General features: G+C 40.1%; 2 protein-coding genes across 5 annotated transcripts in view; both read left to right on the forward strand.

Annotated features, from left to right (window-relative positions):
- LOC119799304 (oxysterol-binding protein 1-like) overlaps positions 1–8,869 on the forward strand; it is a 32,471-nt gene extending 23,602 nt beyond the window's left edge. For 2 of the 3 annotated variants that reach the window (XM_038309136.1, XM_038309137.1), the window contains exons 10-17: positions 1,993–2,238; positions 2,582–2,702; positions 2,954–3,057; positions 5,186–5,281; positions 5,379–5,566; positions 6,803–7,038; positions 7,159–7,197; positions 7,301–8,869. In XM_038309136.1, the coding sequence (XP_038165064.1) occupies positions 1,993–2,238; positions 2,582–2,702; positions 2,954–3,057; positions 5,186–5,281; positions 5,379–5,566; positions 6,803–7,038; positions 7,159–7,197; positions 7,301–7,443 (1,173 nt within the window). In that variant the 3' untranslated portion in view covers positions 7,444–8,869. The remainder of the gene's footprint in view (positions 1–1,992; positions 2,239–2,581; positions 2,703–2,953; positions 3,058–5,185; positions 5,282–5,378; positions 5,567–6,802; positions 7,039–7,158; positions 7,198–7,300) is intronic. The other variant, XM_038309138.1, reaches the window with a different exon arrangement.
- A 1,473-nt stretch (positions 8,870–10,342) lies between these two features.
- Positions 10,343–21,097, forward strand: LOC119799302 (N-acyl-aromatic-L-amino acid amidohydrolase (carboxylate-forming) B-like). Of its 2 annotated transcripts, none has more exons than XM_038309134.1 (7): positions 10,343–11,108; positions 11,235–11,476; positions 12,156–12,351; positions 17,084–17,174; positions 17,261–17,368; positions 17,627–17,739; positions 19,294–21,097. In XM_038309134.1, exons 2-7 carry the CDS (start codon positions 11,235–11,237, stop codon positions 19,528–19,530), a joined length of 987 nt encoding a protein of 328 aa, XP_038165062.1. In that variant the 5' UTR covers positions 10,343–11,108; the 3' UTR covers positions 19,531–21,097. The 2 variants fall into 2 exon arrangements, with proteins under 2 accessions (XP_038165062.1, XP_038165061.1); XM_038309133.1 differs by having other exon boundaries at positions 10,708–11,108; positions 17,081–17,174; positions 19,294–21,096.
- The last annotated feature ends 411 nt before the right edge of the window (positions 21,098–21,508 follow it).

Consider the following 21,508-nt stretch of genomic DNA (forward strand, 5'->3'; position numbering starts at 1 on the left):
CATAAGCCCATTTCTCGTCTTGCATGCTCTGTTTAAATGTTGCTGTTTGCAGCACTCATACAAACTTAGCATGTATAAACGTCCGCCCTAACCCATAAATCCCTCATTCACTATATAGAGCGGGGACTATATACTGGACTTTATAGCCAACTCAGTTAACTGACCGTTCGGACAGATGATTGCCACTTTTTGCTCCCAGTTGCTCACGTAACTCCTCCTCCAGTGCGCGGTACCTGCGCCATCTTTGTTATTAGTTGCCACTGTCAGGTAGCGACAGCGGGCCACTGTGACAGCATTATCCCATAATGCTTTGCGAGGAGAGCTTTCCTTTCATACACTTTGTAGACCATTTTCTCTTACAACCCATGGCCATTTTCAAAGAACCGCGGTGAGAAAGGTGAGTTTCAATGACTGGTTTGAACTATAGCTCACCACAGATATATGCCTGAAAGTGAGCATGCACAGAAAAAATATAGCTAATTGAATGAGCATGTAGGGTGTCTTTATGTAAACATATAACTAGAATGATTGACAGTTAGCAGGTCCACTTATTTAAATGATCCACCCGGAAATATACTGGAAATATACTGGCACAAAATTTTGATAAATGTCTATGGAAAGCAACGTCAAATTTGCATAAAACCTCTGCAGACATGTTCAAAACAGATTGAATAAAATTAAGATTCAGGACTGTGTGAAGGTGCTTCAAGCATGGCTTGAAAAGATTTAGGACAGACCTTTCCTAGTTATTCTAAAGAGTCTCACCAAGGGTAACTAAATAAAAAGTCACTTGCTGTGTTTCCTTGTCAGCTCAAGAAGCCTTGGACTTAAAGGTACACTATGCAACCGGTGTTAATTTTCCAGCGAGGCTCCCCCCAGAGGGCGAAAGTAAAAGTGCACTGTCGTAAATATGCACAGCTGTTCTCCTGGTTTCTCCGTCAAGCCAGGCGCGGTTGTTTTGAGCTTAGCAGACAGGCTAACGCAACGTATGACTAAGCATCTGACGCGCGTGACGCGCCGCAAACGCGCTGCTGCTCGAGATGGAAAAATTGAATTTTTGCTGCTCGACGCGCCACGTCAACCAATCAGAGAAGCTGATCTGGGAGCTGGCAGGGAGAGAAACACAGCGCTGATGATCAGAGCGCTATGATCACTCCTCCTAAACAGTTTATTGACGCCTAAATTAACTTAAAATGCAGAAATCTGCCGGCAGAATATTTTGGCTTTTATTATCCTGCTGCCTGCAGTTTGGATTATTTAGATGAAAAACACCTACCAGCTGCCGCGGTGAACCGCGAGGAGGCGACCCGGCCAGAGGCTGCTGATGAAGGGATTCCTACTGTCGGCGCACCGCTGCTATGTGGGGGTCTGAAAAAATATTGGAAGGCAGGATGATAATCTGAATGAACTGACTGCACTGATTACGATTTCAGGTGTATTTTCTCACTTACAAACATATTAAAACTACTTTATTCCCACTGATCACAGCAAATATAGCTGCAAGGCAGAGAAAGGATAGTGAAGCTCCGCCCAACGCGCGTCAGACACACTTTTGCACCGCGCAACCAGAGCAGCAAAGCTGCTTCAGCCGCGCGTCAGAACTAACTGGTACAAGCAGCAAAAATGAAGCAGCAGATGCGATTTTGCTGCTCTTGCTGCGTCAGGTGTGAAAGCAGCACTGCACAAAGATCGCCACTGTGCTAGCAACGAGCATGCTTTTAACTGGGGGGTGTAGCAGTTCTCGCCGTAAAGCAAGACCGACTCTCGCGAGACTTCTGAGCCTGTGGGTGCGGGTCGGTGCTCCTGCAATTGCAAGTGCGGTATTTCCCCCACAGACCACCAGGGCGGCCGAGAATACCTTTGTTCAACCTGAAATGACTCATTTAATCATCCAAAACGTTATGGAACACATTAATTAACTGAAAAATGTTGCACAGTGTGCCTTTAACTCTATGCTCTATTTGTTCACTTGTATGAAATGCTTCTCTCCAGGTGAACTTCAACGAGCCCATCTCCATGCTGCAGCGGCTGTCCGAGGACCTTGAGTATCACGAGCTGCTGGACAAGGCGGCCAAGTGCCACAGCTCCCTGGAGCAGATGTGCTACGTGGTGGCCTTCTGCGTGTCCGCCTACTCCACGACAGTGTACCGCACGGGGAAACCCTTCAACCCTCTGCTGGGAGAGACATTCGAGCTGGACCGCCAGAGAGAGAGCGGCTACCGCTCCCTCTGTGAGCAGGTACTTGGGTAAAATAAGAGGAAAATAATCATGCAGAATTGTTGAATATGACGAGCAGTGAAAGCCTTCATTGTTTTATCAATGGCTTCTAAAGAGCTAAAAAAGTAAGCAACAAAAAAAAGAAAAACATGCATTGTCACGCACACAATGTTAGTGATTAAAGCTTTGTGTTGCCATGCAGTCGATCGAATAATAGGAGGAAATTCTTTAATCTCTTTGAGGATGTAGATTTACTGAATGCTTGTTTTATAATAGTCATTGTGCTTCAACTCCAGCTAGACAGCCACCTCCCATAATTTCTCCATATGAATTATTTTTTAAATCGATTCATTTCCTTCACCAGGTGAGTCACCACCCCCCTGCCGCGGCGCATCACGCAATCTCTGACCGTGGGTGGACCCTCAGGCAGGAGATCACTGTTGCCAGCAAGTTTAGAGGCAAATACCTGTCAATCATGCCCTTAGGTGAGAGATGATTTATAACAATCTGATGTTGTTGTTGGGTTTAGTCCAGGGTGTGATTCAGTTTCTGCATTTTTTCTATGGTTGATAAAACAAAAGGACTACAGCAAATGGACGTAGTGTTTTTTGTATAATCTGACGTTACTAGGAAAATTTCTGACACACCTGTGTTCTTTTTTTCTGGGTATTATTAGTCAGTAATGTTGTTATAGGATACTTAGTCTTCTTTTTTGTTGTACTCATTTTCTCCACAGGCACAATTCATGCCATCTTTGAGAAGAGCAACAATCACTACACATGGAAGAAGGTTACCACCACAGTGCACAACATCATAGTTGGGAAGCTGTGGATTGATCAGGTGAGAGTGTTGGGTACCCTGTCTAAATTAAAGAAAAAAAAGTTGAAACTTAAATGGGACCTTTGCACCATTTACTGTACCAAACTGTACCTTTGAACTTAACAGTTCAATGGTTCCAATAAAAATAAAACTGTTGGAGAACCAGTTTTTCAATGAGTTATCAGGAAATGATTCTAGCGTGACAATAATCAAGCTGGGGATAAGAAACCTTTTGTGTCTTTTCTTTTGATCATTCAGGTTATGTTTTTTTGTTCTCTTTAGAATATTCTCATAGCCTGTGGAAGAGACACAGACTAGAGACCTGCAGCCAGATAGATTTTACACCAATGCTTGTCTGCATATTCATTGTTTAACACCAGGCCGATATGTTTTACCAAGTAAATCTAAAAATGAAACTGTTTAAGAACTAGTTCCTTTGCATTTCTTTTTAGCATTTGCATTAAAAAAAACCCAAAAAATAAGTTTCAAAATCTTTTTATAAAGTGTCAATGTCAGTCTTTGAGTTTTTCTTTGAGTTCTATACTACCAACCAAATCTGCTTTTTAATTTTCTTCCTTTGCTTTGCAGTTAAGACTTAAAGACCTTATTCAATTTAATAAAACACCTCAAGCGACTTTTGTTTGAGAAATATAGATGATGCTGATGAAACTGAGCACCCCAGGCTGCACAGGGTTTACAACTTCCTCAGCTTTCTACTTTGCACAAAGGTTATAACATAAAAAAATGACAACTGGTTCGGTCTTGACTGAAAGTGTTTTACCCCAGGGCATTTATAATTATGTAAACTTAAATGGATAATTTTGATATTTTCAAATAGAAATAAATGTGGTTATTATTCTTTTTTTAATGTATTGATAATTCCTTATTGGATTTCTTAAAAACTGAGAAACTGAGCACATCTGGGTGATTTTTGGAGCTACTGAAAGCGTAAAAGTTTTACATTTTTTCATAGCATCTGTAAAATAAATAAAAATAAAAAAAACGTGACCAAATGGTCTTGTCGCTGACAGCTGCCTAACTGACTTTTCCCGCCCACACACACAAACACACACATTCCTGCTGGTCTTTACTTGTTCCATACTTGCAAAAATCAGAAATTCGCGTTCAAGCAGCAAAACACACATAAAAGTTCTGCCTAGTTACCTACTGGAGTGTTAAGGCCGCACACTTAATATTTCAGCTCGGTTTATTGGGTTTGTTTGCTGGGATGACTTACAATTCCTGTCTGTTGGCACCATTGTTGGCCTCGAAACCGAGGCAACACCCAGTTAGCTAGTAAAATGCCAGGTTTGTCAGCTGGCAGAAGTGATGTCTTCATCATCATCTGACTCACTGAACTGCCTAGATGTTTGTTTTTTTAAAGACATTTTCACCTTCGGTTTGTGTTGGTATAAATCTGATAACCTTGTGGAAAGGAATAGAAATATAGAATTTATGTTTTTCTGTATTTATGGTAAATGGTAAATGGCATGTACTTATATAGCGCCTTTATTCAAGTCAGAAAACTTTACCAACGCGCTTTACACTACATTCATTCACGCACACACTCACACACTGATAGTGGCAAGCTACATTGTAGCCACAGCTGCCCTGGGGCTCACTGACAGAAGTGGGGCTGCCGTACACTGGCGCCCTCTGACCACCATCAGTAGACAATGCAGATTTATGCTGATGATATACTGATAAAACTGATTTATAAGTGGAAATCTGGGATTATTGAGGCCTGTTTGAATGAGGGCGGCCATTTTTGTTGCATTAATGGCAACTAGAAGATTCAACTAGAGATTCAAAAATGTTTGCCGGGTTTTTTTTTCTCTTCTCCATGTAAATACGTATATAGTTTGGCCTAAGAATTATTCCACAATTGGCACTGCTAAGCACCAGGTTGGAGCATTGAGCACAGTAAACCACCAGTCTTTGTAACAAGACTGAGCCTGGACTACTGGTGAACAAAGGAACCTGTTACAGTGGAAAATATAAAAACATATCTGTAGTGAAAAAGTGAAAAAATTTAATTAAATCTAGCTGGTAGAATATTGCTGTGTTAACACATTTACATTTAATTGGTTGTTATGAAGCAGATAATTTCCTTTTTTTGTGTTAACTAACTCTTTCTGTTTCGCCTCAGTCTGGAGAAATCGACATAGTAAACCACACCACAGGAGATCGCTGCCACCTGAAGTTTGCTCCCTACAGCTACTTTTCCCGAGACGTAGCCAGAAAGGTCAGGAAGACACAGAAGCACCTTTATATAGCAATTCCTTCTTTTTTTTTTTTCCCCCTGCTTTTGTTACTTTGAGCTGCGTGTCCTGTGTTTAAAGGTGACGGGGGTAGTGATGGATAAAGACGGGAAGGCTCACTATGTGCTGTCGGGCACATGGGATGAGAAGATGGAGTTCTCCAGGGTCATGCAGAGCAGTCGAGGAGGAGAGAACGGCGCCGAGGGCAAACAGAAAACGGTTTATCAAACCCTCAAGGCCAGGGAGCTTTGGAAAAGACACCCTTTACCGTAAGGACTTATCTTTTGCAGAGCTATGTGAAGCCTGTCGTGCAAGGTCAGAGGTGATGCATAGCTAAACATTTAATAACTGTTGTTTATTTGAGCCACTTCTTTTGTTCAGTTAATTATAGGTTTTACTGCACAACCTTTTAATAAATCCTGAAGGTGAAAGTTCACTGCCAGCACGAGTCACTGTCACAAAAATGATTTAAGTTTAAATCATTTTAGCTGACCAACTAAGTTACAATTCAGCCTGAAGTATCAAAGCAAAACAGAAAAATGACAATTCATTGCACACTAATTAAACAATGTTTTAACTTTAAGAAGGAAATCGCACCCTTACATTTCATTGGACTACCTAGCTTTATTTCTTATGTATCAGCAATGAGTTTATATAGTATTAATAGACACATGCAGCAGTCTTGGCCTATTTATGCTGACCTAGATAGATCGTCAACATATTTTAAAGTAGGATTGGCCACCTTACGTCTACAAAGAGTTATTCTTCCTCGAGTACTATTTCCAAGTGGATTACCTATTGTTATAGTCTTAATAGAGAAAATGCGGCACACATTCTAACATGCGTGAGTAATTAGTGTCATTACAGATAGAGATCAGAATGTACAGAACTTAAAAAGGAAAAAAAACAGCTGTGAATAAACACCTGCATCTCTGGGTTGCACCTAGAATGATAGGAAGGTTGAAAGGTAGAGGAAAGTCCAGTTTCTCAGGTGGCAACGGTATCTCTTAATGTGTCTGTCTCGTTATCAAAGAGCAATGTCTCCTTTTTACTCATCAAACCTTGTTATCTATTCTGGTGGAAGCGTCATGATAATATAACTTAATTTACTAGAATCCATTGCTACTCAAACTTTGTTTGACTTAATGGTCTGCAGAATGTTGTGGTCTCCTTCCCTCAGCCTTAAAATCCAGGGTTTATCCAAGAATCCTGCACCAGAATTGTCTTCTCACTAAAAGATGACTCAAAAGAAATCAATGTTTTTATATATAGTTTCTTGTTAGACAGCATGAGTCAAGGACAATCTTTAAATTTCTTTGAACAACAAAAGTTGCCTAACTTGTTTGTTTGTCTCTACAAAGACGTAAAGTTTTCTGGTTCATAGCCTTGGTTTTTTGAGGTTGATTCACATAAATATAAGCTAAAACAAGTCTAACAGCTCAGGTGTAAATAGTTTGCTACCATCTGATATATGCCATGATAGGCTGAAGTGTTTGTATTTGCAGCGACGGAGCAGAATCCATGTACTACTTCACCGCCCTGGCTCTGACCCTGAACGAGCCCGAAGAGGGGGTGGCGCCCACCGACAGCCGGCGCAGGCCCGATCAGCGTCTGATGGAGGACGGTCGCTGGGAAGAGGCAAACGGCGAAAAACAGCGGCTGGAGGAGAAGCAGCGCAGCGCCCGGCGTGAGAGGGAGCGAGAGGCCGCGAGCCAGCGGGCCTCAGGCCAGTCTGAGGAAGGTAAGAAGAGAGCGCGCTAGCGTCCTGGTTTGGGTTTCTATACGGCTATCTTTGGGGAAAACCTGTAGCTAATTAGATAAAAACAAATCTCTGTGATCCCGCCCTTCTCTCTTCTAAAAGCTGTCGATGAGGATTCTTTTGTTGATCACTCCATGAAAAGCAAGTATCCCTCTTCTATCTGCCCACAGTCACTACCTCCCCCCCCTCTTTCTATATCTATAAAAATGTCCCCCACACGTTTTCACAAGCGTCTCTCTTACAGGTGCACCCCATGACACCCACAAAGCGCTGTGGTTCGAGAGCTGTGAGGACCAGATCACAGGTGAGCGAGTTCACATCTATAAGGGAGGCTACTGGGAGGCAAAGGAGCTCGGCGCCTGGGAGGGCTGTCCGGACATATTCTGACCCCTGAAGCGCTCTTATTGGACTGAAGCACATCGCAGCCGCACGGACGGCTCCACAACGTCCCGATTGTCCCCCCGCTTGGCGGCTGCTTCCCTACAGCGGCTCTCTGTTCTAAGAGAACCACCCCTGTAGAAGGATCTGGCCTTCTACATCCTACCAAGTCTCAGAATCGGTATCCCCTCGTCACGTAAACAAGAGGACTGGGAACGATTTATCATCTTTTTCTTTTGTTTTTTAGGTTTCTTAGTTGGCTCGGTGCGGGCAAATAAGCAGTGCTTCCAAATTAATTTGAGTCTGTGTCCAAGTCAGATGAGTCAGAGAGGAGACTTCTCTTTCCTGTGTGATGAATTGATCCACACAGCACCATCTAGTCTGGTCGTAACGCTAAGAAAAAATAAATAAATGGGTAAAACCTGGCTAATATATACAGTTATATTTAAATATGCTTAAACTTTGATTGAAATGTCAACTGGTGGCCTTGGAAATGTTTCTGTTTCTCTCTGATTTAGTGTCTTAATATAAAAAAGTGAAGGTTTGCTTGTTGGTGTGCTTGTGAGTAAGCCATCCTATATGCTGTTTCATTTCTAAAAATTCCCAGCTGCCATGGATCACAGTGTGCTGGAGAAAAGACTTGATCGTCTAGAACACTTACTGACCATCAACACTGTCATTTTATAAATGGAAGATTTTTTTTTTTAACAAGGACTAAAGGAAGATAAAACTGTAAAAATAAGAATCATAACTCGGTTACAAGGTTTAAAGATGTATCGCTTTAAAAAAAAAAACAACCATCCTGGTCTCATCCGCTGTGTCGTCTGATAAAAGAACAAAATACCTGCATTCATATGTAGTTTCTTGTACAAACATTTTAAAAGTTTTGGAAATTAACAGCAGGTTGGGTATTTTTTTCACTTGCATCTCACTTAAATATTTCTATTCAGAGCTGAATAAAAATAGGAATGATGGGTTTGTAAATTTTGGGTACGCAAAGGAGAAGTTAAAAACAAATATTTGAGGTGAAAGTAGATATAACAACCCCTCTCCTCCCCTGTTTGTCTGCTGAGGAGTATTGTTTATATGCAAGTTTAATTTAACACCAAAAACAAGTCAAAATGTTTCCTCATGCGTTGGTATGTGTGTGTGTATGGGTGTGGATTTAATAAATTTGTAAGTGTACTTAAAAATGAAGAATTCAGACACAAAGATGTGGCGGATCACAATGAATTTATACATGTATAGAAATTCACGTTCTAGTGTTGACAAATGTAGGTTTTTTTGTTTTTTGGTTCTTGTAAAGTGGGAGGATTGTCTTCATTTTTCAGAGAAAAAGGGAATTATGTACTTGACTCAGAGTAGGGACTTGACATTGTTCAGTATTTTGTATTAATACAAAAAAAATCTGTAATAAATACTGAAATGTCAAATATTTTCTCATTTTGATCTTTTATATGATGGGTACATGTTTATTAAAGCAACGATGTTCAAACATATTTGAAACATTTTAAATAAAAATGTAGTATTTTTTTTTTTATAACTGCATTATTTTCAGTATGATCTCGGCATAGAATATAATTTAAAACCCTTATTATTGCATATAAAGCCTTAAATGGCCAAGTTCTATCTTACATCAGAGATCTGATTGTTCCTTATGTTTCTAACAGAGCACTTTGCTCTCAGTCTGCAGGTTTACTAGTGGTTCCTAGAATTTCTAAAAGTAGAACGGGATGCATACGTTTTAGTTATCAGGCTCCTCTCCTGTGGAACCAACTACCAGTTTTAGTCCGTGAGGCAGACACCCTGCCTACTTTTAAGACTAGGCTTAAAACCTTCCTTTTTGACAAAGTTTATAGTTAGTGGCTCAGGTTATTCTGAGCTATCTCTATAATTATGCTGCTATAGGCTTAGACTGCTGGAGGACATAGGGACCCATTTTTCATTATTCTGCTTCATTCTATCTATTCTCCCATCCTACGTTCTGCTTTCTCTGCTTTTTCTCATAGTAGCTTCATTTGTTCTGTTCTTGTTTGACGGTGACGCCATCCTGGAGAGAAATATCAGCTGTGCTGCTGCCATCAACACCTTTGTTTATAAATGTTGGACTTTGGCCTGTTTTTGAGTGTAGTCCCATTTCTCTGACTGACTGGCTTGCTGGATATGCTCTCTTCATCCTCTGATGTGGGAGTTCGCTTGGAGCTCGTCTGCGAGGCTGTGTGTCTCTTTGACGATTCCGCCTGTGGACCTGGTTGACAGTTGCTTTTTGTATCTCTGCTTCTGTCATCTTGAACCCTAGTCGGCCTCAGCAGATGGCCACTCACACTTAGCCTGGTTCTGCTGCAGGTTTCTTCCTGTTAAAAGGGAGTTTTGCTCTCCACTGTCGCTACAAGCATGCTTGGTTTGAGGGATCGCCTTCAGGTCAACATAGATAAACTGCCTAAATTAACTGAATTGAATTGTAGCTACATTAGCTTAGAAGAATGGTGGTGGACTCATTTGCATTTCGTTCACAAACCTAAAATAATTAAAACGACTCCCTTGAAGCTTGGGCAACACAGAGACAAACAACCACTCACTCTCACACCTAAGGAGAATTTAGAGAAGCCGATTAACCTAACAGTCATGTTTTTGAACTGTGGGATGAAGTACCCGGAGAGAACCCACACATGCTCAGGGAGAACATGCAAACTCCATGCAGAGAGACCCTGGGTCGGGTATTGAACCCACAACCTTCCTGCTGCAAGGCTGCAAACTCCTCAAATGGAAAAGTTTCAGTTTCACCTGGTTTAAATTCTCAAAGAAAATAATTTTTAAGGAACCTTTTGGTACCGGAATGTTAACGAATTAATAAAAAAAAATTAACAGATGAATCAATTCGCAAAATGATCATCAGTTGCAGCCATATTTGTATGTTCAACCAGACTTTGTTGATGAGTCCACGCTCATCAGCCCTTCCCTCTGTATCTGTGTACGATTAGATCTTCAATAATCTTATCAAATTGAAATCAAAGCTATACATAAAAACATGTTTGAGTTGATCCCATAGGGATTTTTGAGGTGCCACTTGATGAACTGATTTTTGGTTTAACCTGTTTTATCTTCATCAGCTATACCCTTTCCTGTTTTGCTCCTAACTAGAGGAGCTGTTCCTTCCTCTCCACGCATCACAGGCGTCACTCTTCTCTGTGTCATGCCAGCAGGTTTATCTGAAAAGCCCGCTGGAACCTACCATCCTATACACGGAGCATATAGAGAAAACGATGGGAAGGGAGGTCGGCGGGGTTTGGCTTGAACTCGCATCTGTTTGCGACCAGAGGAAGAGAGGGATGCTCTGTGTTTCCACTCTCAGGACACACCCTGGCTATCCTAGAGCGGCGCAGTGTGATTATGCAGGGCAACTGCAGCCTTGTACAGGGGGTGAGATGGGAATGCTGAATCAGTGAAACTGCATAAAAGGTACAGGAGAGTGTAAACGGGTGGGTAAATGGCAGGGAGAGAAAGGTAAAAGCTGGGGAATTTGTTGGAGAAAGATGAGCTGCATGATTCCTTTTCCCTCTTTTCATTAATAATCTATTCAGTGAACATTTTTACCGGTATTTCCCAAAGAAACTTTAAACCGAAGTTAATCTCAGTGGTGACTTTGTTTTAAATCAGCAGGCCTGAGAACCAAGGTAAGAGATTTTTCTTTCTGCTGTGCTGTGGCGTCCAAAGCTGATGTCACATTGGCCCGTTTTATTTCAACATTTCGGCACACAGAGTAAAACATGGAAATCACAACCACTTTAAACTCTTGTTAGATGCAGGTGGATGAGCCGTTGCTTTTGCCAAGGTTATCCCGTGTTGCTGTTTGTGGCGGCACGCATGGCAACGAACTGTCAGGAGTGTACTTGGTGCAAGAGATGATGAAGACACAGAAAGGGGGAGAGGACAGAGAGCCCGCGTCTGTGTCGATGTTGCTGTCCAACCCTCGGGCCATGCAGCATTGCCGTAGATATGTTGACATCGACCTGAACCGCTGCTTCACCCATGCAACCCTCAAGTAAGGCAATAATTTGGTTGCCAAAGCATCCTTTGTTTGTCACACCTACATATTTTTAGATCATCATCATTTTTGCTTTGGAATAGAGATATATTTCTGCTCTTTGTTGAATTATGAATTAAGTTTCATTTAATGAATTTTTATAAGGAAGCAGTGTTCTGTTTTACTGACCAATTATACCCCGAACTGTAGAATGAAGAACATAATTAGATAGAACCTTTCTGGCAACATGAAGTGGGCAAACAATATAAGAAGAGATGATTTGAGCATCTTTTACCGATGATATTTAGTTTGTTTTTTCGAGGTTTAACATCCCAACTTTAAGTCACAGTGTTGGGAGTTTGATGCAACCCCCTTTGCATCTTCAAGACCTGGACGACTTGCCATAAATGATTGAACCTATTGCAGAATTTCTGGTCAGCATTTTGAGATCTTGAGGTCAAGATTAGGCTGCAAAAAAGGATCAGAAACACTCCAAGAAGACTGAATTCCTCAAGTTTGAGACACAAAAGGTTTTGAAGTAGTCTGGTCAAAGTCTGATTTAAATCGGTTGAGATGATATAGCATGACTTCATTCACTCCTATATATGAAAACCATTGAATAGGGCTGAATGAACATTTTATTACAACACTCTTGATTGTTGTGGTGAAGTGTTTTTTTTTTGTGTGTGTGTCCTAGTGGCCCCATATCAGAGAGGGCCCCCTATGAAATCATTCAGGCTCGTGAGCTAAACGCCATGCTGGGTCCCAAAGGCAGCCGGGCGGCAGTGGATCTCGTCTGTGACCTCCACAACACCACTGCCAACATGGGCCTGTGCTTCATCGCCTATTCCGACTGTGACTGGATCTGTCTTCACATATTCAAATACCTGCAGGTAAACACACGTTACTTTTTCCTCATTTTTAACCACAGAAAGATGAATGGAAATATAAGTGAAGAACTAGCATCTAGACCTACTCAGAAGTTTTCCAAGTGATAGTTTTCAAAGAAATCAAGTATTTTATGTCTCTTTCTCTCCTTTTGTGTCTTGTCCTTGTAGCTGGTCATAATTTCAATGTTCATTGTGAGCTTAAATTGGAAAGTGGAAGTGGAAAGAAATTGAACTGGGTTCAAAAATGAAAAATAATCACAGGGTTGAGTGATACGGCTTAAAAATCTAATCCTAGATGTTTTTTTGTACTAAAGTTGTTTTATTTGTATTTTTCTCTCCCTTAAGTTTCATGACAGATAACATGCATCACTTTTACACCTGGGAGTTGCAGCTCATGGTATACTTTAGTGAGATATTTTATTAGTTATGAGATGTGATGAAATTATGTAACTCTGAGCTTTGGAAGTCCAAGGAGTGTATTGGTGGAAAAATTTTAGATTTTCCTAAAATGAAATCTTCATAGACAGCAGCTGGTTATTTGGCTTCTGGACTTCAAGTTTAAAGTCTTTTGACTCTTTTCAATTAGTTTATGTTCATTAAAGGTACAGTGTATAATAATTACAGGGATTTACTGGTATAAATGCAGTAAACTACCTATAGAGATACACTATATTGCCAAAAGTATTTGCTCACCTGCCTTGACTCACATATGAGCTTAAGTGACATCCCGTTCCTAATCCATAGGGTTCAATATGACGTCGGTCCACCCTTTGCAGCTAGAACAGCTTCAACTCTTCTGGGAAGGCTGTCCACAAGGTTTAGGAGTGTGTTTATGGGAATTTTTGACCATTCTTCCAGAAGCGCATTTGTGAGGTCGCACACTGATGTTGGACGAGAAGGCCTGGCTCTCAGTCTCCGCTCTAATTCATCCCAAAGGTATTCTATCGGGTTGAGGTCAGGACTCTGTGCAGGCCAGTCAAGTTCATCCACACCAGACTCTGTCATCCATGTCTTTATGGACCTTGCTTTGTGCACTGGTGCACAGTCATGTTGGAAGAGGAAGGGGCCAGCTCCAAACTGTTCCCACAAAGTTGGGAGCATGGAATTGTCCAAAATGTCTTGGTATGCTGAAGCATTCAGAGTTCCTTTCACTGGAACTAAGGGGCCAAGCCCAGCTCCTGAAAAACAACCCCACACCATAATCCCCCCTCCACCAAACTTTACACTTGGCACAATGCAGTCAGACAAGTACCGTTCTCCTGGCAACCGCCAAACCCAGACCCGTCCATCAGATTGCCAGATGGAGAAGCGCGATTCGTCACTCCAGAGAACGCGTCTCCACTGCTCTAGAGTCCAGTGGCGGCGTGCTTTACACCACCGCATCCGACGCTTTGCATTGCACTTGGTGATGTATGGCTTGGATGCAGCTGCTCGACCATGGAAACCCATTCCATGAAGCTCTCTGCGCACTGTTCTTGAGCTAATCTGAAGGCCACATGAAGTTTGGAGGTCTGTAGTGATTGACTCTGCAGAAAGTTGGCGACCTCTTCGCACTATGCGCTTCAGCATCCGCTGACCCCGCTCCGTCAGTTTACGTGGCCTACCACTTCGTGGCTGAGTTGCTGTCGTTCCCAAACACTTCCATTTTCTTATAATACAGCTGACAGTTGACTGTGGAATATTTAGGAGCGAGGAAATTTCACGACTGGATTTGTTGCACAGGTGGCATCCTATCACAGTTCCACGCTGGAATTCACTGAGCTCCTGAGAGCGACCCATTCTTTCACAAATGTTTGTAAAAACAGTCTGCATGCCTAGGTGCTTGAATTTATACACCTGTGGCCATGGAAGTGATTGGAACACCTGATTCCAATAATTTGGATGGGTGAGCAAATACTTTTGGCAATATAGTGTATATATATATATATATATATATATATATATATATATATATATATATATATATATATATATATGTATATGTATGTGTTATTTATTATTACCTAAGAACTAAAAGTCTCAGTCTTTATATTTGCCTTTGCCTTAGAAACTGCTATTTATAATTACATAGGAGTGGGTTTGCATTTGTGGAGGCAGACATCTTTTGAGCTACGGCAGCACAGAACTGACAAACTAGTGACAGTAGAAATCACCATTACACTTAAATGGGACTGTGGTAAGTTATAGGCCTGTATACAGACCTACACAGAACAATAAAATACTATTTATAAAATTATTTGTGTAAACTAGACTTATACCGGCCATAAGGGGCAACTGCCCATTTATTATGAATACGATCAAGCCTCTATTGTTGCGTTTGTCATATTTTTTTTGAGTGAACTCGCATCTTTTTCCTGCACATAGTCCATGTTAGTTTTGGTCAGAGTGCCCAAAACGGGGATGAATCACCTGGACGACAGAGTTAAGGTGAGACGGCGTTCAAGAGCTCAGGCAGGAGCAGCGGGGAATCCGTGTGAGAACTGCAGCTGTGGGAGGTCCATAACTGGGACAAGCCGGCCAGCTATGCTGCCCTTTGTGGCTAAGAAACCACAGAAGCAGTGGTGGCAGCTTGCCGTCGCCAACTAAGAAAGAGCTGAGGAGCACAGCGGCAGCTTGGAAACAGCACTGATGGCCCAGAAGAGGCTACAGCTGGCCCTGGATAACTAAAGGCTAACCACGGAGGATCGAAACAGAATGGCAGAAAATCGGATTAGTCTGCTTGGCGGAGAAAGGTCCAAAGGCTGGGTAGACTAGCTACGGCTTATCATGAGGAGGACGGCATGACATGGAAGGACCCCGTCAGGGTAATAGAGCAGTAAGAGGCAACAACAGGCCAAGGCTAGACTCTAAAGGCTAATTGATGGATATAAATGGAGGATCATAGGAGACAGCGGGCAAATTGACAGCAGGATGAGAGGAGGGATCAGTTGTTCCCTGTCCCTGCTGGAGGTAGGATATGAAACAGTCCTTCAAGGGCTAAATTATCTTTTTTTTAAAAGCCACCAACCTCTCAACAGCATTTCCCGCTTTATCCTTCCATTTTGATTTAAAAAAGCTCGTCTTAGCGGCTACCTTCATTTAAACAGTGGTCAATCCATGATATTTTCATGATGTATTTGAGAAAACAATATTGAACAATTTATGGATTTGATGCTGCAATCTGTTGTAATAAACATCATCTTCACTTGATGCGGATATTGCGGAAGGCATTTTGCAGCATGATGGCCTCTGTGTTGTTTAAGGGCGTGGGGGGTTCATGTGGCAGCAGTCTGACCATTAGATACACATTACACATTGTAGCTTTCAATTTAACCATTTAGAATAGTTTTTAACTAATATCTCTTTGTAAACAAACTTGTTGATACTAAAATATGAGTTAATGTCTGATAAACGTTTTTTTAGTTGGTATTTACATTAATACTAAAGTTTTAGAATGAGTTGCATGGTGGCTTTTCTGCTTTGAGGAGAGCGTGTTTGTTTTCACTGCATAAGCCCTTTGTTCGAGGTATGTTGCCTTTTTTCTTTTACTTCTGATGAGAAAACTGATAATCTTTGGTGATTGTATTCAAAACAAGACAGCTGATCCTGGCCAACTTCAGTCAATATCGCTATTTCTGCTTGGCTCTTCACATGTTTAAAATATTGTAAGTCAAATGTTGTCTTTACATCTAACCAAAGAAACAGGAACAACCTGTGCCTTTGTGACTGATTGTAACATATTGCTGACAGATACAATTTCAAACTGGTTCTATGCTATGCTGTCTAAGTCCACTCATAACAGATAGCTTTGCAACATACTGGTTCATACCTTATGTTTTTGTACGCCTTATTGATACATAGATTGATCAACAAATAAAAAATCTTCCTTGCACTTTGAATAAAAGTCTAAAGTTGAGCTAAGTTCTTCCTGCTTTCTGCAGTTTCCTAAGCTAAATAATTCAAATGTCAAGAATCGCTCCAATTTAAATTCTTAAGCTTTCTAAACTTTTCTTTCCAATCTGATCTTTCCAATTTATTTTCACATGTATTGGTACAGGCCAATACCACAATGCATTAATTGATTAATTAACATTCAGCAGCCATGCCTTGAGTTAATGTAAGCCACATGTGTTTCTTCTCCCAACATCTGCTTTTGTTAATGTTTTCAGTAATTATTATTTTTTTCTTTTTAAGAAAAGCTTCTGTAGCTTTTATTATTATGGTGTCATTTTTATTCCGCAAATAGAGAAGTCAAAATATTTGATCCCAAAAAACCTGGCAGCACAGATGATAAAAATAATAATCATATCTGCATCGGTCTAAAGCAACCTGTATCAGATTATCTTTAACCTCAAATTAGATTGCTGGGATTAAAAACATCATTTTAGTTGTTACCTTAATGACATGATTGTTTAATTATGCAACATATTGAGGACTAATAAAGCATAGGGTGGTTTTACGGACAGTGGGAAATACTTTATTTATTTATTTATCTTTAGTTATACGACTCGATCTTTATGAATTAAAAAATAATAGTTTTAAAATTGAAAAATGATTTTTTTTTTTTTACTCATCCCTAAAGCTAATGATGCAAACTAACATGAAACTCTGGCTGTTTAAAGGGAACTTGTAAGAAAATGAGAAATACTCAATACTTGCTTTTTAGGAAGCTAGTCTGCATTCCTCAGTCCAGTGGGTGACCTGATTTAAATGGATCCTTTATTAGAAAACTGAGGTTTCATTTTTCTTTTAGAAGCAGATGCCAAATATGCCGATGAGATTCATCCATTTTGATATTCCTAATAAAGAATCATATTCCCTCGATTCAATCGGAAAACACGGCTTTGGTGAGTTTTTAACCCTTTGCTCTTAATATATAAATGCATCAAAACCCACTGAACTGACTTCCACTTTGAAACCCACCTTTTTGCAGCTATGGAGATCGGCCCTCAGCCCCACGGCTGTGTCAAGTCAAACATCTACACGGCAATGAAAGAAGGTGTGCAGCACATGCTGGACTGGGCAGGCTATTTTAACTCAGGTGTGTATAATGACCCCGGTTACGTGTATAGCTTTTAACAGCTCACATTCATACCCACAAAATTGATTAATTGTACTGATCTTACAAGTTAAAGTTAATTATCTTAGAGCTCACAGTCAAACTTTAGCGTTTTTACTAAAAGGTAACTATGCAGAGATACCCATCCTAACATCATGTTAGTATCATAAAATCCTCGTTTTTGTAAAAAAAAAGCCTCGGTTTTTAAGGAAGTGGGGTTAAGACCCTTTTATTCTCCAGGTTGTGTGTTTGAAGGAGGATCGGTGGAGGTGTTCACCTTGGTTAAAAACATCGACTACCCGAGAGACGGTGGGACTCACAACATCACAGCAACCATCCATCCCCACCTCCAGGTAATTAAACATCTGCAAGCAAGTTGTCTTTCTATTTAGAAATTGCCTAGAGGTGGAATCAATGTAATGACTGCTGAGACAACACAGTGAGACAATTAGCTAGGAGGTTGAAGTTGAAGCTGCTATCAAAAAAAGGTCATTAGATGAGTTATGCTGGGAGTACCCTTGCAATTCAGCCCTGGAGGCATGTCTGTATTCCAGCTAATTATTAGAAGGAAGAAAACATGTTCTACACAATAGAAGCTGGAGCACTATTTCTTAAGGTTTAATAACTGGACAATGTTTTATTCAATATCATAATTTACACAATGAGCTAACAATCAGTTCAAATGTCCAGGTTGTTCTAATTCTGTTGTGTTGATTTCTTCTCTGCTATGGTTCATGTTAAGTCCAGATTTTTGTGTATGTTTGGTGTACAGGATGTCAGCGGGGTTATAAAAGGTACGGAAATGTAAAATAAAAGATAAGAAAATGTAATCTGATGGGTTTTTTTTTCTTTTTTTAATGATTGCCAAATTGTTTTTAATGTTACACTGAGCTAATAGGGCTCAATAAACAATAACTGGCAGCAACTCTTTGGGAAGAGTCACGAGAAAGACATTTTAATAACAGCCATGATCTGTTTGTCTGCGTGAAGGTAAGCCTTTGGTCTGTTTTAGCCTTACTTGTTACATTTTCAGATATTTTAATAACAGGTTAAAAAAATTCTTGTAGTTTTTTTTTAACTTTAGTTGTGATCCTGCCTCCCTTTTTTCTCCCCATTTTAAGGGTAAATATTGCCTTTTGTAAACCCCCATACATTCATAATTTATTCAAAGTTTTTATGCATTTTCACTAATGATTATATTTTTGATAACCTTTCATAGATCCTTGCCTTGTACCTGATATAAAGCTTTTCTTTTTTAATGCTGTGGTATTAAAACAACATTTTAGAAACTGACCTAGGTATTACATTGGTTTGGAATATATAAAATGATTATTCAGGTAATTTTTCTGCCCTTCTTAAAAACTCCTGCATAACTTGAGAGGGTTAGATCCATTACTAAATGATTCATGTGACCAAGAGCTGTGCTTTATGGCAGCCTAAACTCCTCTTAAAAAGTACTGCACCAAAACAGACACTTACCTGCCTATATACACATTTGACTCTCTGATGTAGGATTTAATCTGGAGAAGTGAACATGACCTTGCATTACCAGATTCCAAAACCCAAAGGAAGACAATTTAATTTTGCGACAGTGCAGTGCAGCCTGTTGCCTTCAGGGGTGCTAAACCTCTATGCTACAGGTCCAGCGTCTTAGTGGCTAAAAGTGCTGCTTTAAATATGTTGCTCCAGCTTCCTCCCACAGTTCAAAAAGGTTAATTTTATTACATTAAATTACCTTTAGGTGAGATTCTGTGTGTTTTTGTGTCCGTTTCCCTGTGATCTACTGGCCACCTACCTCTCCAGGGACAGAGTTCCATTTATTCATAAATTCTCTCCTCTTGTTTTCACATACAGCTTAATCTCCTTTCAGTCAGGGTTTAAAATGTGGACATTTTTGTTTTTGACAGGACCGAGACTTCTGCCTGCTGCACCCCGGAGACCCTCTGTTCCAGACGTTCTCAGGAGAAACCCTGCTATATAAGGGCAAAGAACCACTTTATCCCTTCTTCATCAACGAATGCGCCTACTATGAAAAGGGCATCGCACTCTCCCTGGCCAGAAAGAACACCGTGACCATCCCTTCTATCTGGGTGCAAACAGAGAAGGAGGAGGAGCAGAGCTTTACATCAGAGGAAGAGGAGTGAAGATGATGCGGAACAATTTTATGCAATGACTTTTTTTTTTATTAAAACAACAGCATTGTACAAGCCTTTGCTTATACGCACAAATATATGCATACAGGATAGATTCAGCTCACGTTCACAAACATCATGTGGGAACAGGATATTCAGGGATAAAGGAGCAGTTTGTGTTTGACATTTGGATCAGTTACATTTATCAAACAATGCCATTCAGAAATGACCTTAAACTTTGCAAAGCTTATCTGTCAACATCCAGCATTCTTTAATTAGCATAAAGATAATTCATTGTCCTCCCAAATGTGTAGAATTCTTCCAAAAAAATAGATATTTATCAATCTAAAACTACAGCAGGATATGATTTGAATAAGTGTGCAAAGAATTTTAGTAGTTTTACTACATATGTCCTTAAAGTACATTCATAACTGATAGGAAGCAGACAAAAATCTCCCTTATATGTGATGATTTCCTTTTGGCAGCAAAAAACAAAAATACTGTTTAAAGAAATGTCAAACACAAAGTAGAGAACAAAACCACTAAAAGGTATTTTTATAAATAAAACGGGTCAGTAAAACAGCAGGTATCGTCTCACTACATGACAAAATTACATTTGTTTTCTACAAAATACGGTAAAATGTTACAGATGTGCATGAATAGGAACAAAAATCGACACTTTTTGAAGTATAAAGAAGAAATAAACCAGTTAAATAATGAAAAAAAGCAATTGTGGATGTTTTGTGATAAGCAGCAATAGTCTTGTTGAACTTTTCAACGAACACAACTTTCCATGTCAAAGTGCCTGAAGTAAGGATTACGAAAATACTTCAGTGTTTGACTGGAGGCGTTTGTTCTTTTCAGAAATGTAAAATTACTGGTGTGCTCGCATAACTGAGCGGAGGACAGAGTTGTCATGTATGTCACTAACTTTGAATATGCAAAGCGTATCCGATATTGACAGAACAGTCTTTAATATTTACTACCCATTATTTCAGGCTGTAAAACATAATGTCCTGATCTCAATAAACTACGCTTCTCAATCAGATCTGAAAGACGCAGTTCTAGTCAGAATAATTTCTTTAATTATAGGCCTTTCATGAATTATTTGAACTGTTCTGTGTAGACAGGAGGCATTGCTCACAAAAATTAGTTTAAATCTACGTTTACAGCCCCACTTATATGTGCGTCTCTTCAATAGCTGAACACCGACCACTGGCTTTTTGCAGCAATTGATTTTTTAACACAGTTCTAGCTTGATATTTTGTCCCTCTTCATGAAATAATTGAAGGGAACTTAAACTGGTTGGTTTGGTAGCGCCAAAGCAACAGAGTTCCTGTTACGACTGTTTGTAAGTCCTCATCATGACATTGATATTAGTTTTGTTTTGTTTTAGATTCTGCATTACCCAACTTATTGTCTCTAGTTTTCAACAATCTAGCAAAACCGCTCCTCTGAAAAGGAAGAAAATAATTTTTCTTATCATTTTTTTTGTATGGTCAGAGACCAAGATCTCAATGCCTCTACAATTATAATCTGACTTTGTTTCATGCTGGAACCAATTGTCAAGCATGGTAGAAGCTGCATCATCGGCGTCGCCAGACCCCATTTACTGGGGCACATGCCCCAGTATAAATGAGCTGTGCCCCAGTATAAATCTCATGAATATTTGCAACAGTATTACATTTTTTAATGCATCAATTTAGATAATTCCAACGTGCAGCAAGTGTGTTGTTAACTCCAAATTGAGGATGAATTAGCGCCCCCACGTCAGCGCATGTCACTGCATGAACTGCAGGTAAACTAACACACTGCTCTCAACTGTTTTGGATGGGACACTGTGCGGCCGCGACGCATTTTTAGTTCTGGTAATGTTTCTTACCTGTCAATTTTAATATTTTCCCAGTGAAACCACATGATTTAAAGGCTACTAACTGAAAATTACTGCATTGGTTTGTAGATGGATATCAGGAAATTCCTCACACGAAGC

This window comes from Cyprinodon tularosa, unplaced genomic scaffold, assembly GCF_016077235.1.
Source record: "Cyprinodon tularosa strain WSP-4 unplaced genomic scaffold, ASM1607723v1 ctg658, whole genome shotgun sequence".
Classification (NCBI taxonomy): Eukaryota; Metazoa; Chordata; class Actinopteri; order Cyprinodontiformes; family Cyprinodontidae; genus Cyprinodon; species Cyprinodon tularosa.